This window comes from Bos indicus, chromosome 10 (genome assembly GCF_029378745.1).
Source record: "Bos indicus isolate NIAB-ARS_2022 breed Sahiwal x Tharparkar chromosome 10, NIAB-ARS_B.indTharparkar_mat_pri_1.0, whole genome shotgun sequence".
Lineage (NCBI taxonomy): Eukaryota > Metazoa > Chordata > Mammalia > Artiodactyla > Bovidae > Bos > Bos indicus.
The window spans coordinates 11694496-11710771 of NC_091769.1; the positions used below are offsets into that span (position 1 = coordinate 11694496).

The following is a 16276-nucleotide window of genomic DNA, read 5'->3' on the forward strand; positions in this document are numbered from 1 at the left end:
TATTGGAACTCTCTAGGCAAGAACACTGGAGTGGGTAACCATTCCTTTCTTCAGGGGATCTTCTCAACCCAGGGATTGAACCTGGGTTTCCTGTATTGAAGGTAGATTCTTTATCATCAGAATCATCAGGGAAGCCCCAGATCATAGCTAATTACATGCTAATTAACTATGTAGTTATTCCAATTAAGCAATAGTATATTTAAGGCTGTCACACTTAGAACTATTTGTTGGGTAATATGTTTAGCATTTTTCTCAAATACATTGAGTTCATTTTTGTGCTTTTATTATAAATAAGAATATGGGAACACACATAATTATAGTCTCTTATATACTCAAATAGCCAACACTCATCTTCCAGTAACCACATTTGATGACTTTTTCTTCTCTGAGTAGCCTCTTGAGTAGCAATCAAAACCCTTGATTGTGCTTTTCCTTTTTAAGATTCTCTCTTTTTTTGGCTTTTGCAGTTCCGTCCTCTCCAGGTACACCTTCAACCGTCTTGCCACTCTAGAATTACATCTTCAACCATTTATTCTTCTTTTGCTACATTCATTCTTTGGGAGACTTAGTATCTATACCCATAACTTATATGGGTCATTATACCAGCTGATGAATCCTAACTTTTGAGTTTCTAATCTTAACTAAACTCGGATAACTCTTAGTCTTTCTTTCCTGACAGGAAAGAGCAATGCCTGCCACTACTGGCCTGTCTTTCCACAAATTCATACTCTAGTTAGTCATCTAAAACAGGCCTGACCGTGTGACTTATTTGGTACAAAATCTTCTCAGTATTTCTGGGAGCTAGAAAGAACCTCTCTAGTCATTTTCCCACAGCCATATTTGCTTCTGCCTGCCTGAGTCTGGTACACTTCACTATCACTGTTCCCCAGATACTCTGTATGCCTAACACCTGTCTGCACTCTCATTCACCTCTCTGTTCCCTGTATCTGGAATCCCCACTCTAGCACACACTTCAGTCTGTAAAGGTCTTTTTCCTTATCCAAGGCCCAGGTCAAATATCACTTCCTAAAATCACCCATGAGCTCCCCTACCTTGTTTTTTAGTTTTAATTTAGAGGCAATAGGCTTCCTTATTTATGCTCAGTCACTTCAGTCATGTTGGACTCTTTACAACCCTATGGGCTGTAGCCCACCAGGCTCCTCTGTCCATGGGATTTTCTAGGCAAGAATACTGGAGTGGGTTGCCATGCCCTCCTTTGGGGGAACTTCCCAACCCAGGGATCGAACTGTGTCTCCTGCATTTCAGGCTGATTCTTTACCACTGAACCACTGGGGTCTTCTTATTGTCGTACATTAAAATTTTTTCTTGGATCACAGCAGTTTGCACACTTGTCTCCTCCTCTAAACTATGAACTCTTTGAGGGCAGATTAAGCATCTTACTTCTTTTTGATTCAGTACCCAGCATAAGGGGCTTCCTAGGTGGTGCACTGGTAAAGAATCTGCCTGTCGATATAGGAGACACGGATTTGATCCTTGTGTCAGGAAGATCCCCCCTGGCAGTCTGCTCCAGTATTCTTGCCCAGAAAATCCCATGGACAGAGGAGCCTGACAGGCTATGGTCCATGGGGTCACAAAGAGTCGGAAACAACCAAGAGACTGAGCACACACTCATGCACCCACCCAGCATAAGATCTTAAAATTCTCAATAAATTTTTGAATTGAGCTGTGATGGCTCCATCACACCATATCCATCAAATCTGTTCTGCTGGTTTGATAAGAACTGTCAGTTTTAGGAAGGGGACATAACTCATGTAGAAGAGAAATGACGATAGTTAACATAAGACAACATGGGGGAGTTTGGAGAAAAGGGGATCTAAGATTTAAATCATGAAAGAGGAAGGTGTGAGAAGAGGATTTTGAGTGGTCAAAGAGAAAGAATTCAAAGAAAAATGAAAACTGGCAGAGGAAAGTGGCTTTGAGAACTAAGTAGGGAGAAGTATGTGCCAGAGTTCGGTGTTTGAGGGTGAATTGGAGGTGATTGGCACCATAAAAAAATTGTTCATTTGGATTTCTAGTGTGATCCAGTGAAATGGCATACTGGTAAACAAAACCCCTGGGTGCTAGTTTCATTTAACTCTTCCTCCTACTTAGCTGTGTGACTTCAGCAAGTCAACTTCTCATCCTTGGTTTCCTCATCTGTCAGCTGGGGATTTGTTTTCTGATGTAGGAAGATTTAATCCAGCTCACAAGTATATCCAGAAGATGAATTAATAGATGTGATACTAAAAATGGAAAATGGTAGAAGCCTTTAATACTCTTAAGTCACTGCTGTTTTTAATCCTAAGTATTTTAACTTTGTTTCTTACTCTTTCCAATTCTTGTTAATAACAGCCTAAACAAACTGTCTTCTACAAATATATTTTTAAAAAATGTTCTCTTTTAATTAATAAAAAGAGTAAGATTTCTTATTCTTACTACTTTTTCTTTATTTTAAACCACCCCAAAATAAGATCCTTTAAAATTTGTTTTAGCATATTATTGGATTACTTTAATTATGCTAAAAACTCAGTTTTGAAACAAAGTAAGACTTATTAATTTTTAAGTAATCATAGATGTTAAAAGATTATATCTTTAAAGCTTAGCTTATATATTTGTTTAAATTTTATGCTAGAGGAAAAATACTTGTCATATGTGTGTTGACTAGTTTGATCCAGATTTTAACATAAATGACTAGAAATGCTACATGCTTAAAAAACAAGGAGCTCCTTTATTTTCAAATTCTGTTAGTAGTTTTATTTTGAAATAACTAATTCATTATTGAAATAAGATGAGTTTAAATAAAAAACACTCTTGAGATTCATACTTGTTAATCAATATAGTAAAGTCTCCACTTAAATGAAAATTTGTTTGAAATACATTTTAAAAACTAACATGCATGAGTGATTTGAACATTATTTTCTATTTTATGTATTATAACTTCCCATTTTTTCTTGATTTGTTTTGTTTTTAAACAGCCAGAGATCACTGTGGAAAATCTTCCCACTTACTTACGACTTCAGAAACCATTACTTATTTTATTTAGTGATGGTGGCATAGATCTTCAGCATGAAAAAACAATACTGAGGCTGGCAAGAAAGAAATACTTGGATTCAGTTACCCCTTGTTGGTTAAATCTGTAGGTATATTTTTATTTTTTAATATGTAAAAAGTAAAGAAAGTAATAAATATTATTAAGTTTTCATTGGGGAATGAAACTACCTTTGGAGTTAATGTTATTAAACCAATATAAAAGTCATCATTTTAGTAATTAACCCGCCTCAGATGGTCTGAGATGATCTTGTTTTAGATTGAATTCTGTTTTACAATAAATTCTTTTTTTTTGCTGTGAGTTTTTTTTCAGCTTTATTCAAGCATAACTGACAAATTTGTAAGATATTTAAAATGCACATTGAGATAATTTAAACACAATGCATACATGTATGCATTGTGAAAAAACTCTTTCATCTAGTTAATTAACACATCCATCACCTCATATATTTGTTTTATAAATGTAAATTTTGGGATGGGGTGGAGTGAGAACATTTAAGTTCTACTCATGTAGCAAATTTCAATGATACAGCACAGTATTATCAACTATAGTCACTGTGTTATACATTAAATCCTTAGATCTTATTCATCTTGCAACTGAGAAGTCTGTTTCCTTTTACCAGTCTCACCTTCTTTACCCCACCCTGCAGTCCCTGGCAACTTTTCTATTCTGTTTCTGAGTTTGACTTTTTTTTTAGGATTCCAGGTATTAGTGTTACTGCTGTGTAGCATTTGTCTTTCTCTGTCTGTCTCTTTAAGTATCTTCTTATTTTATAGTTTGTAGCCATTTATAGTTTGTAGAGTGCCTGATGAACTATGGAATGAGGTTCGTGACATTGTACAGGAGACAGGGATCAAGACCATCCCCATAGAAAAGAAATGCACAAAAGCAAAATGGCTGTCTGAGGAGGCCTTACAAATAGCTGTGAAAAGAAGAGAAGCAAAAAGCAAAGGAGAAAAGGAAAGATACACACATCTGAATGCAGAGTTCCAAAGAATAGCAAGGAAAGATAAGAAAGTCTTCCTCAGCAATAATTGCAAAGAAATAGAGGAAAACAACAGAATGAGAAAGACTAGAGATCTCTTCAAGAAAATTAGAGATACCAAGGGAACATTTCATGCAAAGATGGGCTCAATAAAGGACAGAAATGGGATGGACCTAACAGAAGCAGAAGATATTAAGAAGAGGTGCAAGAATACACAGAAGAACTCTACAAAAAAGATCTTCACGACCCAGATAATCACGGTGGTGTGATCACTGACCTAGAGCCAGACATCCTGGAATGTGAAGTCAAGTGGGCCTTAGGAAGCATCACTACAAACAAAGTTAGTGGAGGTGATGGAATTCCAGTTGAGCTATTCCAAATCCTGAAAGATGATGCTGTGAAAGTGCTGCACTCAATATGCCAGCAAATTTGGAAAACTCAGCAGTGGCCACAGGACTGGAAAAGGTCAGTTTTCATTCCAATCCCAAAGAAAGGCAATGCCAAAGAATGCTCAAACTACTGCAAAATTGCACTCATCTCACATGCTAGTAAAGTAATGCTCAAAATTCTCCAAGCCAGCCTTCAGCAATACGTGAACTGTGAACTTCCTGATGTTCAAGCTGGTTTTAGAAAAGGCAGAGGAACCAGAGATCAAATTGCCAACATCTGCTGGATCATGGAAAAAGCAAGAGAGTTCCAGAAAAACATCTACTTCTGCTTTATTGACTATGCCAAAGCCTTTGAGTGTGTGGATCACAAGAAACTGTGGAAAATTCTGAAAGAGATGGGAATACCAGACCACCTGACCTGCCTCTTGAGAAATCTGTATGCAGGTCAGGAAGCAACAGTTAGAACTGGACATGGAACAACAAACTGGTTCCAGATAGGAAAAGGAGTACGTCAAGGCTGTATATTGTCACCCTGCTTATTTAACTTCTATGCAGAGTATATCATGAGAACTCCCAGCCCAACGCTGGGCTGGAAGAAGCACAAGCTGGAATCAAGATTGCCAGGAGAAATATCAATAACCTCAGATATGCAGATGACACCACCCCTATGGCAGAAAGTGAAGAGGAGCTAAAAAGCCTCTTGATGAAAGTCAAAGAGGAGAGTGAAAAAGTTGACTTAAAACTCAACATTCAGAAAACTAAGATCATGGCATCCAGTCCCATGACTTCATGGCAAATAGATGGGGAAACAGTGTCAAACTTTATTTTGGGGGGCTCCAAAATCACTGCAGATGGTGACTGCAGCCATGAAATTAAAAGACGCTTACTCCTTGGAAGGAAAGTTATGACCAACCTAGATAGTACATTAAAAAGCAAAGATATTACTTTGCCAACAAAGGTCTGTCTAGTCAAGGCTATGGTTTTTCCAGTGGTCATGTATGGATGTGAGAGTTGGACTGTGAAGAAAGCTGAGCGCCAAAGAATTGATGCTTTTGAACTGTGAAACTCTTGAGAGTCCCTTGGACTGCAAGGAGATCCAACCAGTCCATTCTGAAGGAGATCAGTCCTGGGTGTTCTTTGGAAGGATTGATGCTAAAGCTGAAACTCCAATACTTTGGCCACCTCAGGCGAAGAGTTGACTCATTGGAAAAGACTCTGATGCTGGGAGGGATTGGGGGCAGGAGGAGAAGGGGACGACAGAGGATGAGATGGCTGGATTGCATCACCGACTTGATGGATGTGAGTCTGAGTGAACTCCAGGAGTTGGTGATGGACAGGGAGGCCTGGTGTGCTGTGATTCATGGGGTTGCAAAGAGTCGGACACAACTGAGTGACTTAACTGAACTGACAGCCATTTAATTTTGAGCTGACATGATCAGATACTTGACTATACTTGGAAATAAATATATATTGATTATATCAGGACAAAATTGATGATCCTGTGGACTGTGTCTGTTTTTTTATTAAAACTCTCATGCTGCCATTTTTCTCCTAAGAGATATACAGTACATACCTCATGTTAAAAGAAACATTTTACGATTCTGATTACTAGTGATGTAGTTATAGACTTTTTGATTTTTAGGACTTATTTCCGTAAAATAAACTTCCTGGTATGGTGCTGTATTTAAAGGTGAATGTTTTACAAACAGTTGTTCTTGTTATTTTGCTATAGAAAGAAATATTCATTAACATGTTCAGTTGCTCTCTTTTCTAGGAAGAAGACGCCAGTGGGGAGAGGAGTCTTACAGGCATATTTTGGTACCCTGCCTCCCCTTCCTCTTCTTGTTGTGGTGAATCTGCATTCAGGTGGCCACGTGTTTGCATTTCCTTCAGACCAGGCTGTCACTAAACAGAACCTTTTATTGTGGCTGAAGAAATTAGAAGCAGGACTAGAAAGTCCTATCAGTAAGTTTCCTGTTTTAATGTGTACAATTTTACATTTTGTTTCATGGATTTTTAAACTTGAATTATAGCTGATGAATGCTAGAATTAATTGAATTGTAATGTTTGTAAATATTCTAAGTATTAATATGCTGATAGCATTGTCCATACAGTCTGCTCTATGGTGGATGTTCTTACCCACAGAAAATGAGTGCTGTTATATTAAACTTAATAATAGCTAAACATTTATTGAATGCTCAGTAGGTATCATGCACAAAGTTACATGCTTCACATGTATTATCTCGTTTATTCTCACAGGAGTCACAGGACATACCTGTAGAAGAGCTAAATAACTAGTTCAAAGTCATATAATTAACCAGTAAATGAGGAAACTTGGATTTCAACATGGCTCTGTTGTACTCCGGAGCCAGAATTTTGAACCACAAGAAAATAGATCTTGGCCCAGAATTCACAATGCTGGTTTTATGACATGCCATGAAAGTGAAAGTGTAGTTGTTCAGTGGTATCCAACTCTTTGCGACCCCATGGACTGTAGCCCACCAGGATCCTCTGTCTATGGAATTCTCTAGGCAAGAATACTGGAGTGGATTGCCATTTTCTTCTCCAGGGGATCTTCCCGACCCAGAGATCAAACCTGGGTCTCTTGCATTGCAGGCAGATTTTTTACCGTCTGAGCCACAAGGGAAGCCCAAGACATGACATGCCATAGTTGCTATTTTTCTAAAACCACTGTGGGTTTGTACTTGTGGCATAGATGTGTTTGTTAGTTTATGTACAGTTGTGGCAACAAGCCTGTTGCTATAATTTAATTAACATGTAATAACCTACATCATTAGTCTGTTGAGGAAATAGTGATGTTATGAAGTTTCCTAAGGCTTGTAAAGGTTTTGTTATTGGAAAGCAAATGAACTATTTTATAATAACATATAATGCTGTTCATGACTGAGTTCTGCAATAAGTTTGTGTATGTGTGTATGTGAACACATGTGAATATATGTGTACATGCACACACACAATTCTGGTGTATAAACTCCAATTCAGTGTTTCTCTGTCTCTCAGCTTGCATTTTGTGAATCTATCACTATGTATGTTTATGCATATTTAATCATATTCTTGAATTTATTTAAGTATCAATGGTTGCAACATTCTTTTTCTTCCCAGGAGGTCTATCCATTTCATTTTTGTTAAATTAGGCAGTTTTAACTAAATTCTTATGTCTAAATAGTCTATAGATATTTGGATATTGAAATACAATTCACATACCATAAAGTACACTCTTTTAAAGTGTACAATTCAATGTGTTTTGGGGGTTTTTTTGTTGTTGTTGTTATATTCGCAAGATTGTACCATTCACAACCATTACCACTACTGAATTTTAAAATATTTTCATCACCGCCTAAAGAAACTCTGTACCCATTCACAGTCACTCTCCATTATCCCCTCTTTTCATTCCCTAACCACTGATTTATCTTCTGTCTTTCTGGATTTGTCTAGTCTAGACATATCTTTTTTTTTTTTAATATAAATTTATTTATTTTAATTGGAGGTTAATTACTTTACAATATTGTATTGGTTTTGCCATACTTCAACATGAATCCGCCACAGGTGTACACGTGTTCCCAATCCCGAACCCGCCTCCCTCCTCCCTCCCCATACCATCCCTCTGGGTCGTCCCAGTGCACCAGCCCCAAGCATCCTATATTCTGCATTGAACCTAGACTGGCGATTCGTTTCATATATGATATTATACATGTTTCAATGCCATTCTCCCAAATCATCCTACCCTCTCCCTCTCCCACAGAGTCCAAAAGACTATTCTATACATCTGTGTCTCTTTTGCTGTCTCACATACAGGGTTATTATTGCCATCTTTTTAAATTCCATATATATGCATTAGTATACTGTATTGGTGTTTTTCATTCTGGCTTAACTTCAGTCTGTATAATAGGCTCCAGTTTCATCCACCTCATTAGAACTGATTCAAATGTATTATTTTAATGGCTGAGTAATACTCCATTGTGTATATGTACCACAGCTTTCTTATCTATTCATCTGCTGATGGACATCTAGGTTGCTTCAATGTCCTGGCTATTATAAACAGTGCTGCAGTGAACATTGGGGTACACGTGTCTCTTTCAATTCTGATTTCCTTGGTGTGTATGCCCAGCAGTGGGATTGCTGGGTCATAAGGCAGTTCTATTTCCAATTTTTTAAGGAATCTCCACACTGTTCTCCATAGTGGCTGTACTAGTTTGCATTCCCACCAACAGTGTAAGAGAGTTCCCTTTTCTCCACACCCTCTCCAGCATTTATTGCTTGTAGACTTTTGGATCGCAGCCATTCTGACTGGCATGAAATGGTACCTCATTGTGGTTTTGATTTGCATTTCTCTGATAATGCTTGATGTTGAGCATCTTTTCATGTGTTTGTTAGCCATCTGTATGTCCTCTTTGGAGAAATGTCTATTTAGTTCTTTGGCCCATTTTTTGATTGGGTCATTTATTTTTCTGGAATTGAGCTGTAGGAGTTGATTGTATATTTTTGAGATTAGTTGTTTGTCAGTTGCTTCATTTGCTATTATTTTCTCCCATTCTGAAGGCTGTCTTTTCACCTTGCTTATAGTTTCCTTTGTTGTGCAGAAGCTTTTAAGTTTAATTAGGTCCCATTTGTTTATTTTTGCTTTTATTTCCAATATTCTGGGAGGTGGGTCATAGAGGATCCTGCCCTGATGTATGTCGGAGAGTGTTTTGCCTATGTTCTCCTCTAGGAGTTTTATAGTTTCTGGTCTTACGTTGAGATCTTTAATCCATTTTGAGTTCATTTTTGTGAATAGTGTTAGAAAGTGTTCTAGTTTCATTCTTTTATAAGTGGTTGACCAGTTTTCCCAGCACCACTTGTTAAAGAGATTGTCTTTAATCCATTGTATATTCTTTCCTCCTTTGTCAAAGATAAGGTGTCCATATGCGCGTGGATTTATCTCTGGGCTTTCTATTTTGTTCCATTGATCTATATTTCTGTCTTTGTGCCAGTACCATACTGTCTTGATGACTGTGGCTTTGTAGTAGAGCCTGAAGTCAGGCAGGTTGATTCCTCCAGTTCCATTCTTCTTTCTCAAGATTGCTTTGGCTATTCGAGGTTTTTTGTATTTCCATACAAATTGTGAAATTATTTGTTCTAGCTCTGTGAAAAATACCGTTGGTAGCTTGATAGGGATTGCATTGAATCTATAGATTGCTTTGGGTAGTATACTCATTTTCACTATATTGATTCTTCTGATACATGAACATGGTATATTTCTCCATTTATTAGTGTGCTCTTTGATTTCCTTCACCAGTGTTTTATAGTTTTCTATATATAACTCTTTACTTTCTTTAGGTAGATATATTCCTAAGTATTTTATTCTTTTTGTTGCAATGGTGAATGGAATTGTTTCTGTAATTTCTCTTTCTATTTTCTCATTATTAGTGTATAGGAATGCAAGGGATTTCTGTGTATTGATTTTATATCCTGCAACTTTACTATATTCATTGATTAGCTCTAGTAATTTTCTGGTGGAGTCTTTAGGGTTTTCTATGTAGAGGATCATGTCATCTGCAAACAGTGAGAGTTTTACTTCTTCTTTTCCAATTTGGATTCCTTTTATTTCTTTTTCTGCTCTGATTGCTATGGCCAAAACTTCCAAAACTATGTTGAATAGTAATGGTGAAAGTGGGCATCTTTGTCTTGTTCCTGACTTTAGGGGAAATGCTTTCAATTTTTCACCATTTAGGATAATGTTTGCTGTGGGTTTGTCATATGTAGCTTTTATTATGTTGAGGTATGTTCCTTCTATTCCTGCTTTCTGGAGAGTTTTTATCATAAATGGATGTTGCATTTTGTCAAAGGCTTTCTCTGCATCTATTGAGATAATCATATGGCTTTTATTTTTCAATTTGTTAATGTGGTGTATTACATTGATTGATTTGCAGATATTGAGGAATCCTTGCATCCCTGGAATAAAGCCCACTTGGTCATGGTGAATGATCTTTTTATGTGTTGTTGGATTCTGATTGCTAGAATTTTGTTAAGGATTTTTGCATCTATGTTCATCAGTGATATTGGCCTGTAATTTTCTTTTTTTGTGGGATCTTTGTCAGGTTTTGGTATTAGGGTGATGGTGGCCTCATAGAATGAGTTTGGAAGTTTACCTTCCTCTGCAATTTTCTGGAAGAGTTTGAGTAGGATAGGTGTTAGCTCTTCTCTAAATTTTTGGTAGAATTCAGCTGTGAAGCCGTCTGGACCTGGGCTTTTGTTTGCTGGAAGATTTCTGATTACAGTTTCAATTCCGTGCTTGTGATGGGTCTGTTAAGACTTTCTATTTCTTCCTGGTTCAGTTTTGGAAAGTTGCACTTTTCTAAGAATTTGTCCATTTCTTCCACATTGTCCATTTTATATAAAAGGAGTCATACAACATGTGGCTTTTTGTGTCTGGCTTCTTGTGTAGGTTTTTAAGGATCATCAGTGTTGTAGCATGAATCAGTGGTTCATTCCTTTTTATGGATATTCCATTGAATGGATATATCCCATTATCAGCTGATGTACATTTATACTGCCTCCATTTCTTGCTATTATAAGTAATGCTGCTATGAACATTCATGTACATGTTTTTCTATTAACTGTACAGATGTCTTATGCCAGTTATCCCACTGTCTTGAATACAACATCTTTGAAATAGGTTTTCAAATTGGGAAATTTGAATCCTCCAACCTTGTTCTTTGTATGCAAGATTATTTTGGCTATTCTGGGTCCTCTTGAATGGTATTTTTAAGTCTTAGTTTTCTGAGACAGTGTATTAGTTTTAGCATTTAGAAATGTAAAAAAGTAACTAAATTGACTATTTGGTTTGTCATAATCTGAAAGAAGCCTCTCTGTGGTTGTCATCACTCACTGATGGCCTCTTCATTCTAACCACACAGCAGAGGGGTCCTTTCAGGCACAGCTCTTGAACTCTTCAGATAGGCTGCATTCTCTGTCCGCATTGCTTTTTTTAGAAGCATCTGAGTGCTGTCATTTTGCAGTTGCTGTGACACAGAGGCCTCATGGACTCTGACTACATCAGACAGGATATGTAAGTCAGGCCAGAGTACCTCTCCACTGAACAGTTTTTAAAAAGGTCATGTGATGTTTAGAGATAAACCTGAACTTCTGACCCAGCTTCCTTGACTACTAACTGTGTTTTTTTTTCCCCTTATTTCCTCCCGATAGTCCCTACTCTATGTTACAGTTATTTCAAAAATTAAAATTAAGTGTGCAAAGACATACGTTTAAAGTGTAAAACCTACAGTATTTATTATTCTTTGTATAAAGATCCTTTCCTACAAGGGGCCTCCTTAGGGGCTTTGATTTCTCAACTCAAACCATTACCAAGGATCAGAATTATCTGAGTTTCCTGAGAGATTAGTATTTCTTCCATTGCAATGATGGTGATGTCTCTGGTTTCCATTATTTCTTTGTATCACTGCTCCTGATCTTAAGTTATTCCTGCAGCCTCTGCAGCAGGGAAGAAGCCAAGGTCCACACAGGACCTTTCTGTCTGGCGGCCCGTCCTCCGTGCTGCCAGGACCTGCTCTCACTACATCCTGGGAGGCAGATCTGAGACACGAATGTTGTAGCTACCCTTAGGAAAGCCCGCGTCTGTAACACGGTGCCGCTGGTCTCCGCCTCACCTTGCTTGCTGCACATCTTAATTTCTGTGAAATTGTGACCACTGGCTGTTCTTATTTGACATTTACACTTAATTTTGGTCAAGTTCTCTGACCTTTCTAGGACTTGGTTTTCTCATATATAAAGTTGGGATAATAATTGTACTTACCTCATGAGGTTGTAAGGATTAAATACATAATTCCTGATACATAGTAAAGCCTCAGTCAGTGTTAGTCATTATTATTATTATCATTATTAATTTGATAATAGCATCTTTCTTGTCCATATGTGAGGAGAGTACAGTTTTATTTAAGATCTTTGTAGCATTCCTGAGGAAATATTGAGCAGAATTAGAATGTCCAGTTTCAGGCATTTTGTCATTGTCTCAGACCACTAGGCTGCTGCTGCTAAGTCGCTTCAGTCGTGTCCGACTCTGTGCAACCCCATAGACGGCAGCCCACCGGCTCCGCCGTCCCTGGGATTCTCCAGGCAAGAACACTGGGGTGGGTTGCCATTTCCTTCTCCAATGCATGAAAGAGAAAAGTGAAAGGGAAGTCGCTCAGTCGTGTCTGACTCTAGCAACCCCATGGACTGCAGCCCACCAGGCTCCTCCATCCATGGGATTTTCCAGGCAGAAGTACTGGAGTGGGGTGCCATTGCCTTCTCCGACTAGGCTGCAGTGCTTACCATGAAAATAAACATTGCTAAATCTTTGCTGTGCTTTAAATTGGACTTCTCTTAAAGATACTTCATCTGCATATTGCACAGTACAGTTATTTTACTTCTTACCTATTCATTATATTCAAGAAACTATTTTATCCATTTGTCACTGTTGACACTGACAGCAGACTATATTTGAGTCTGTTATCTGGGCAACACTGTAATTTGAAACATCAGTTACAGGGGTAACTTAAATGTAGTACCTTGCTGATGTACCACGGATTTCATATTCTTGAGCCTGAGTGAAGAAATCATATCAATGAGTATAGACATACATATGTACTGATGCAGGTTTTTGTTTGTGTTTTAATCCCAAATTAGAGTTTGTATGAATGTCCTAAGCTTTTATTTGATTTATGAGAGATGCTTGAGTTTTTACTTTATGAGCTTTACTTTCTTTTCATATAACAGTATATAGATTCTTTCATTGGAATTTAATTTTTAAATGTTTAGTTTGCACCTTTCCTTATGTAATTTCTCAAGTAGTATTTTGAATAGGCATCTAAACTCTGAAATTGTGTGAAATCTGTTTACTAAATGGAGTAAAGCTAGTCTATTTATCCCATATATATGTTATCAGCTTAAATCCTTTTTCTTCTTTTAATGACCAATATTTTAAAATAATGTTAAGACTCACTGCCATGAAGCCCTCCTAAGTGCTTCTAATCACTGCCTGTTTATAGTACAGTTGATTCCATAGCAATCTTCCAAAACAGAAAATGCTTTAAAATATGAGATATTTTTCTAAATTATATATATATATATATGTGGTCCAAAACTTTTCTAAATTTCAATGTATATAAAATATATATATATATATATGGTCCAAAATTTTTATCTGGAATGATTTGTAGTTACAGTACTTTGGGTATAAAGACAGGAGGAAGGAGGGAAGCAAGAGACTTCTTCATTTTAACTTGTCCCTGGCTGTATGTAATCTCATTACACATATTGCTATTTTTTAACCCTCAGTAAGGGTTAACAGGCAGCGAGATTATGAACCTTTATGTTTTTTGCCTATTAATACCTGTCTTTATTTAAAATAGCACAGCCTATAAATGAAAATGTCTGGTACTGACAAATGTATCAAGTTTCTTAGACGATGATAATAAAATGTAGCTTTCCCATAGATAAAGAAAACCAATAAGGCCTTCACTCCTGTAAATATATTTTTCAAAAGAAAACATTTTCTAGTATATTCATGTGATGGGATTTTATATCTGTTCCTCTTTAATCCTTGATTCTACCTTCCTTGCAGAAGTTTTACCTGCTCAGGAATGGAAACCTCCTCTGCCTGCTTATGATTTTCTAAGTATGATGGATGCGGCAGCATCTGAGCATCTTGCTAGGAAAGTTCCCGAGTGTATAAAAGAAACTGACATGCATGAAAGTGATAAAGAACAGCCTGACGATAAATCTGCCATCACAGAGGAATCAATTGGAACATCGAAAATGAAGCATTCGAGCAGAAGTAGTTGGCTTGAAGAAATCAAAAAACCGCTCAGGCATGATAATCAAGAATTATGATACTCAAAAGTGAGCTAATTTTATAGGGCTGTGAAAAGCTTCCCAAAGTCTTTTTGGCTCGTTTGATAGACTTGAGAATTTATTTCACTAAAAAGTAATACTGAATCATTTCAAGTTTCTAGATCAGGGCTGTTCAATGAAATATAATGTGCAATATATGTAATTTAGAATTTTCTGTAGCCACATTAATATAAAACTGAGCAGGTGTAATTAATTTTATTTCACCCAATTTAAGTATACCACCCCAAAATAGTTCAGTTAACATAAAAATTGTGAGTTATTTTACATTCTTTTTTTGTATCAAGTCTTCAAAATCCAGTGCATATTTTACGCTTACTACACATCTCACTTCAGAGTAGCTACGTTTCAAGTGCTCAGTAGCCACATATGTCTGGTGACACAGGTGAAGCCATACATATTCATGTAAACTCCACTCCCATCCAGTCTGCCACACAATATGGAGCAGAGTTCCTTGTGCTATACAGTTGGTCTTTCTTGGTTATTTATTTTAAACATAGCAATGTGTACATGTCCATCCCAAACTCCCTAACAACCATAAGTTCATTCTCTAAGTCTGTGAGTCTCTTTCTATAAAACCAGTGTTTCTTAATCAGGGGAGAGTTTTGCCCCCAGAGGGGGCATTTGATAATGTCAAGAGGCATTTTTGATCATCATTACTAGGGGCATTACTGGTGTATAGTGGGGCTAAGTAGAAGCCAGGGATGCTAATAAGCATCTTACAACGCATTGGACAGCTCCTCCCGCCCCAAACAAAGAATTATCCTGCCCAATTGTCAATAATCCCAAGTTTGAGTTAAACTAATCTGGGCAAACTGTTAAATTCCCTTATATTTTTAAAGTAATGAAATAACCCTAAAAAGAATGCAGAGTAAGATATATATAATATATATTATGTTATATATGTTATATAATGATTCTCTTATATATAATAATATATATTACATATAATATATATATAATTCTCATATATATACAGTTGGCCCTTAGACCAACCCAGATGTGAACTGCACCATTCTACTTACATGTAGATTTCCTTCACTGAATACTTTCTACAGTACTATCGCGTCCGTGGTTGATTGACTCTGCAGATGTGGAACCATGGATATGGAGGGCTAACTGTAAAATCGCTGTTTGTTCGGGGGTTGGCTCCCCTAAATCCCACATTATTCAAGGGTCAACTGTATATTTCATTGTAACATAGATCATTTGCTCCTCCCAGCACCCTTCCTAGATGTTTTTGTTATGACATGTAATCTGTATTATTTCAGTTCATTCTCATTTGTTTTTTATTTCTTACATGGGAGATATGAGAGTGAACTCCAAATATAGCTTGTATAGTAAAATGTCACCAGCCTAACCATTAACTGCAAGCACATAAAAACTTGAAATCAATTAGTCATTGTACCATAGCCAGAAATTTTGACAGTTATTAATATGTGTTTTTAAAATAATTTTAAATAAAGTATCTGGATTTCAGGCTACCTTTAAAAGCTTCCTGTGGCCTCTGTCATGCTGTCTGTTGGACCACTTTCCCTGTATCAGTAGCATTTCTTTGGTTGCAAGCAACAGAAATTTAGCTTTGATTAACTTAAGCAAAGTAAGAATATTGGTAATTCATAGAGTTAAGCTATGCTTTGAAAAAATACAAACAAAAGCTGTTTGGGGATTTGTATAGCAGGAACCAACCAGCTCAGTAATTTTTCTGTCTTTCTCTCCAGCTGTTTTTCTGTCTTTCATGTCTCAGGGACTCCTGGGAATGTTGGTTAGGGGAAGACTAACTGGCAGCCCTAACCAGATTTCCACAATACAGAAGAGGTGAGCCTTACAGAAGAAATCTAGATTCTGTTTGCTAAGAAAAGGGAGCGTGGGTGTGGAGAGGGAAAAAAAAAAAACAGCAAAGAGAAAATCTGTGAATCCTCAAAACACCACTTGCTGTGCTCC

At 37.0% G+C, this 16276-nt stretch overlaps 1 protein-coding gene across 2 annotated transcripts in view; it reads left to right on the top strand.

Moving 5' to 3' along the window:
* The window catches only part of TXNDC16 (thioredoxin domain containing 16), a 93386-nt gene extending 77555 nt beyond the window's left edge, over positions 1-15831 (top strand). For both annotated transcript variants that reach the window (XM_019968118.2, XM_070796895.1), the window contains exons 19-21: positions 2976-3136; positions 6198-6388; positions 14046-15831. In XM_019968118.2, the coding sequence (XP_019823677.2) occupies positions 2976-3136; positions 6198-6388; positions 14046-14314 (621 nt within the window). In that variant the 3' untranslated portion in view covers positions 14315-15831. The remainder of the gene's footprint in view (positions 1-2975; positions 3137-6197; positions 6389-14045) is intronic.
* The last annotated feature ends 445 nt before the right edge of the window (positions 15832-16276 follow it).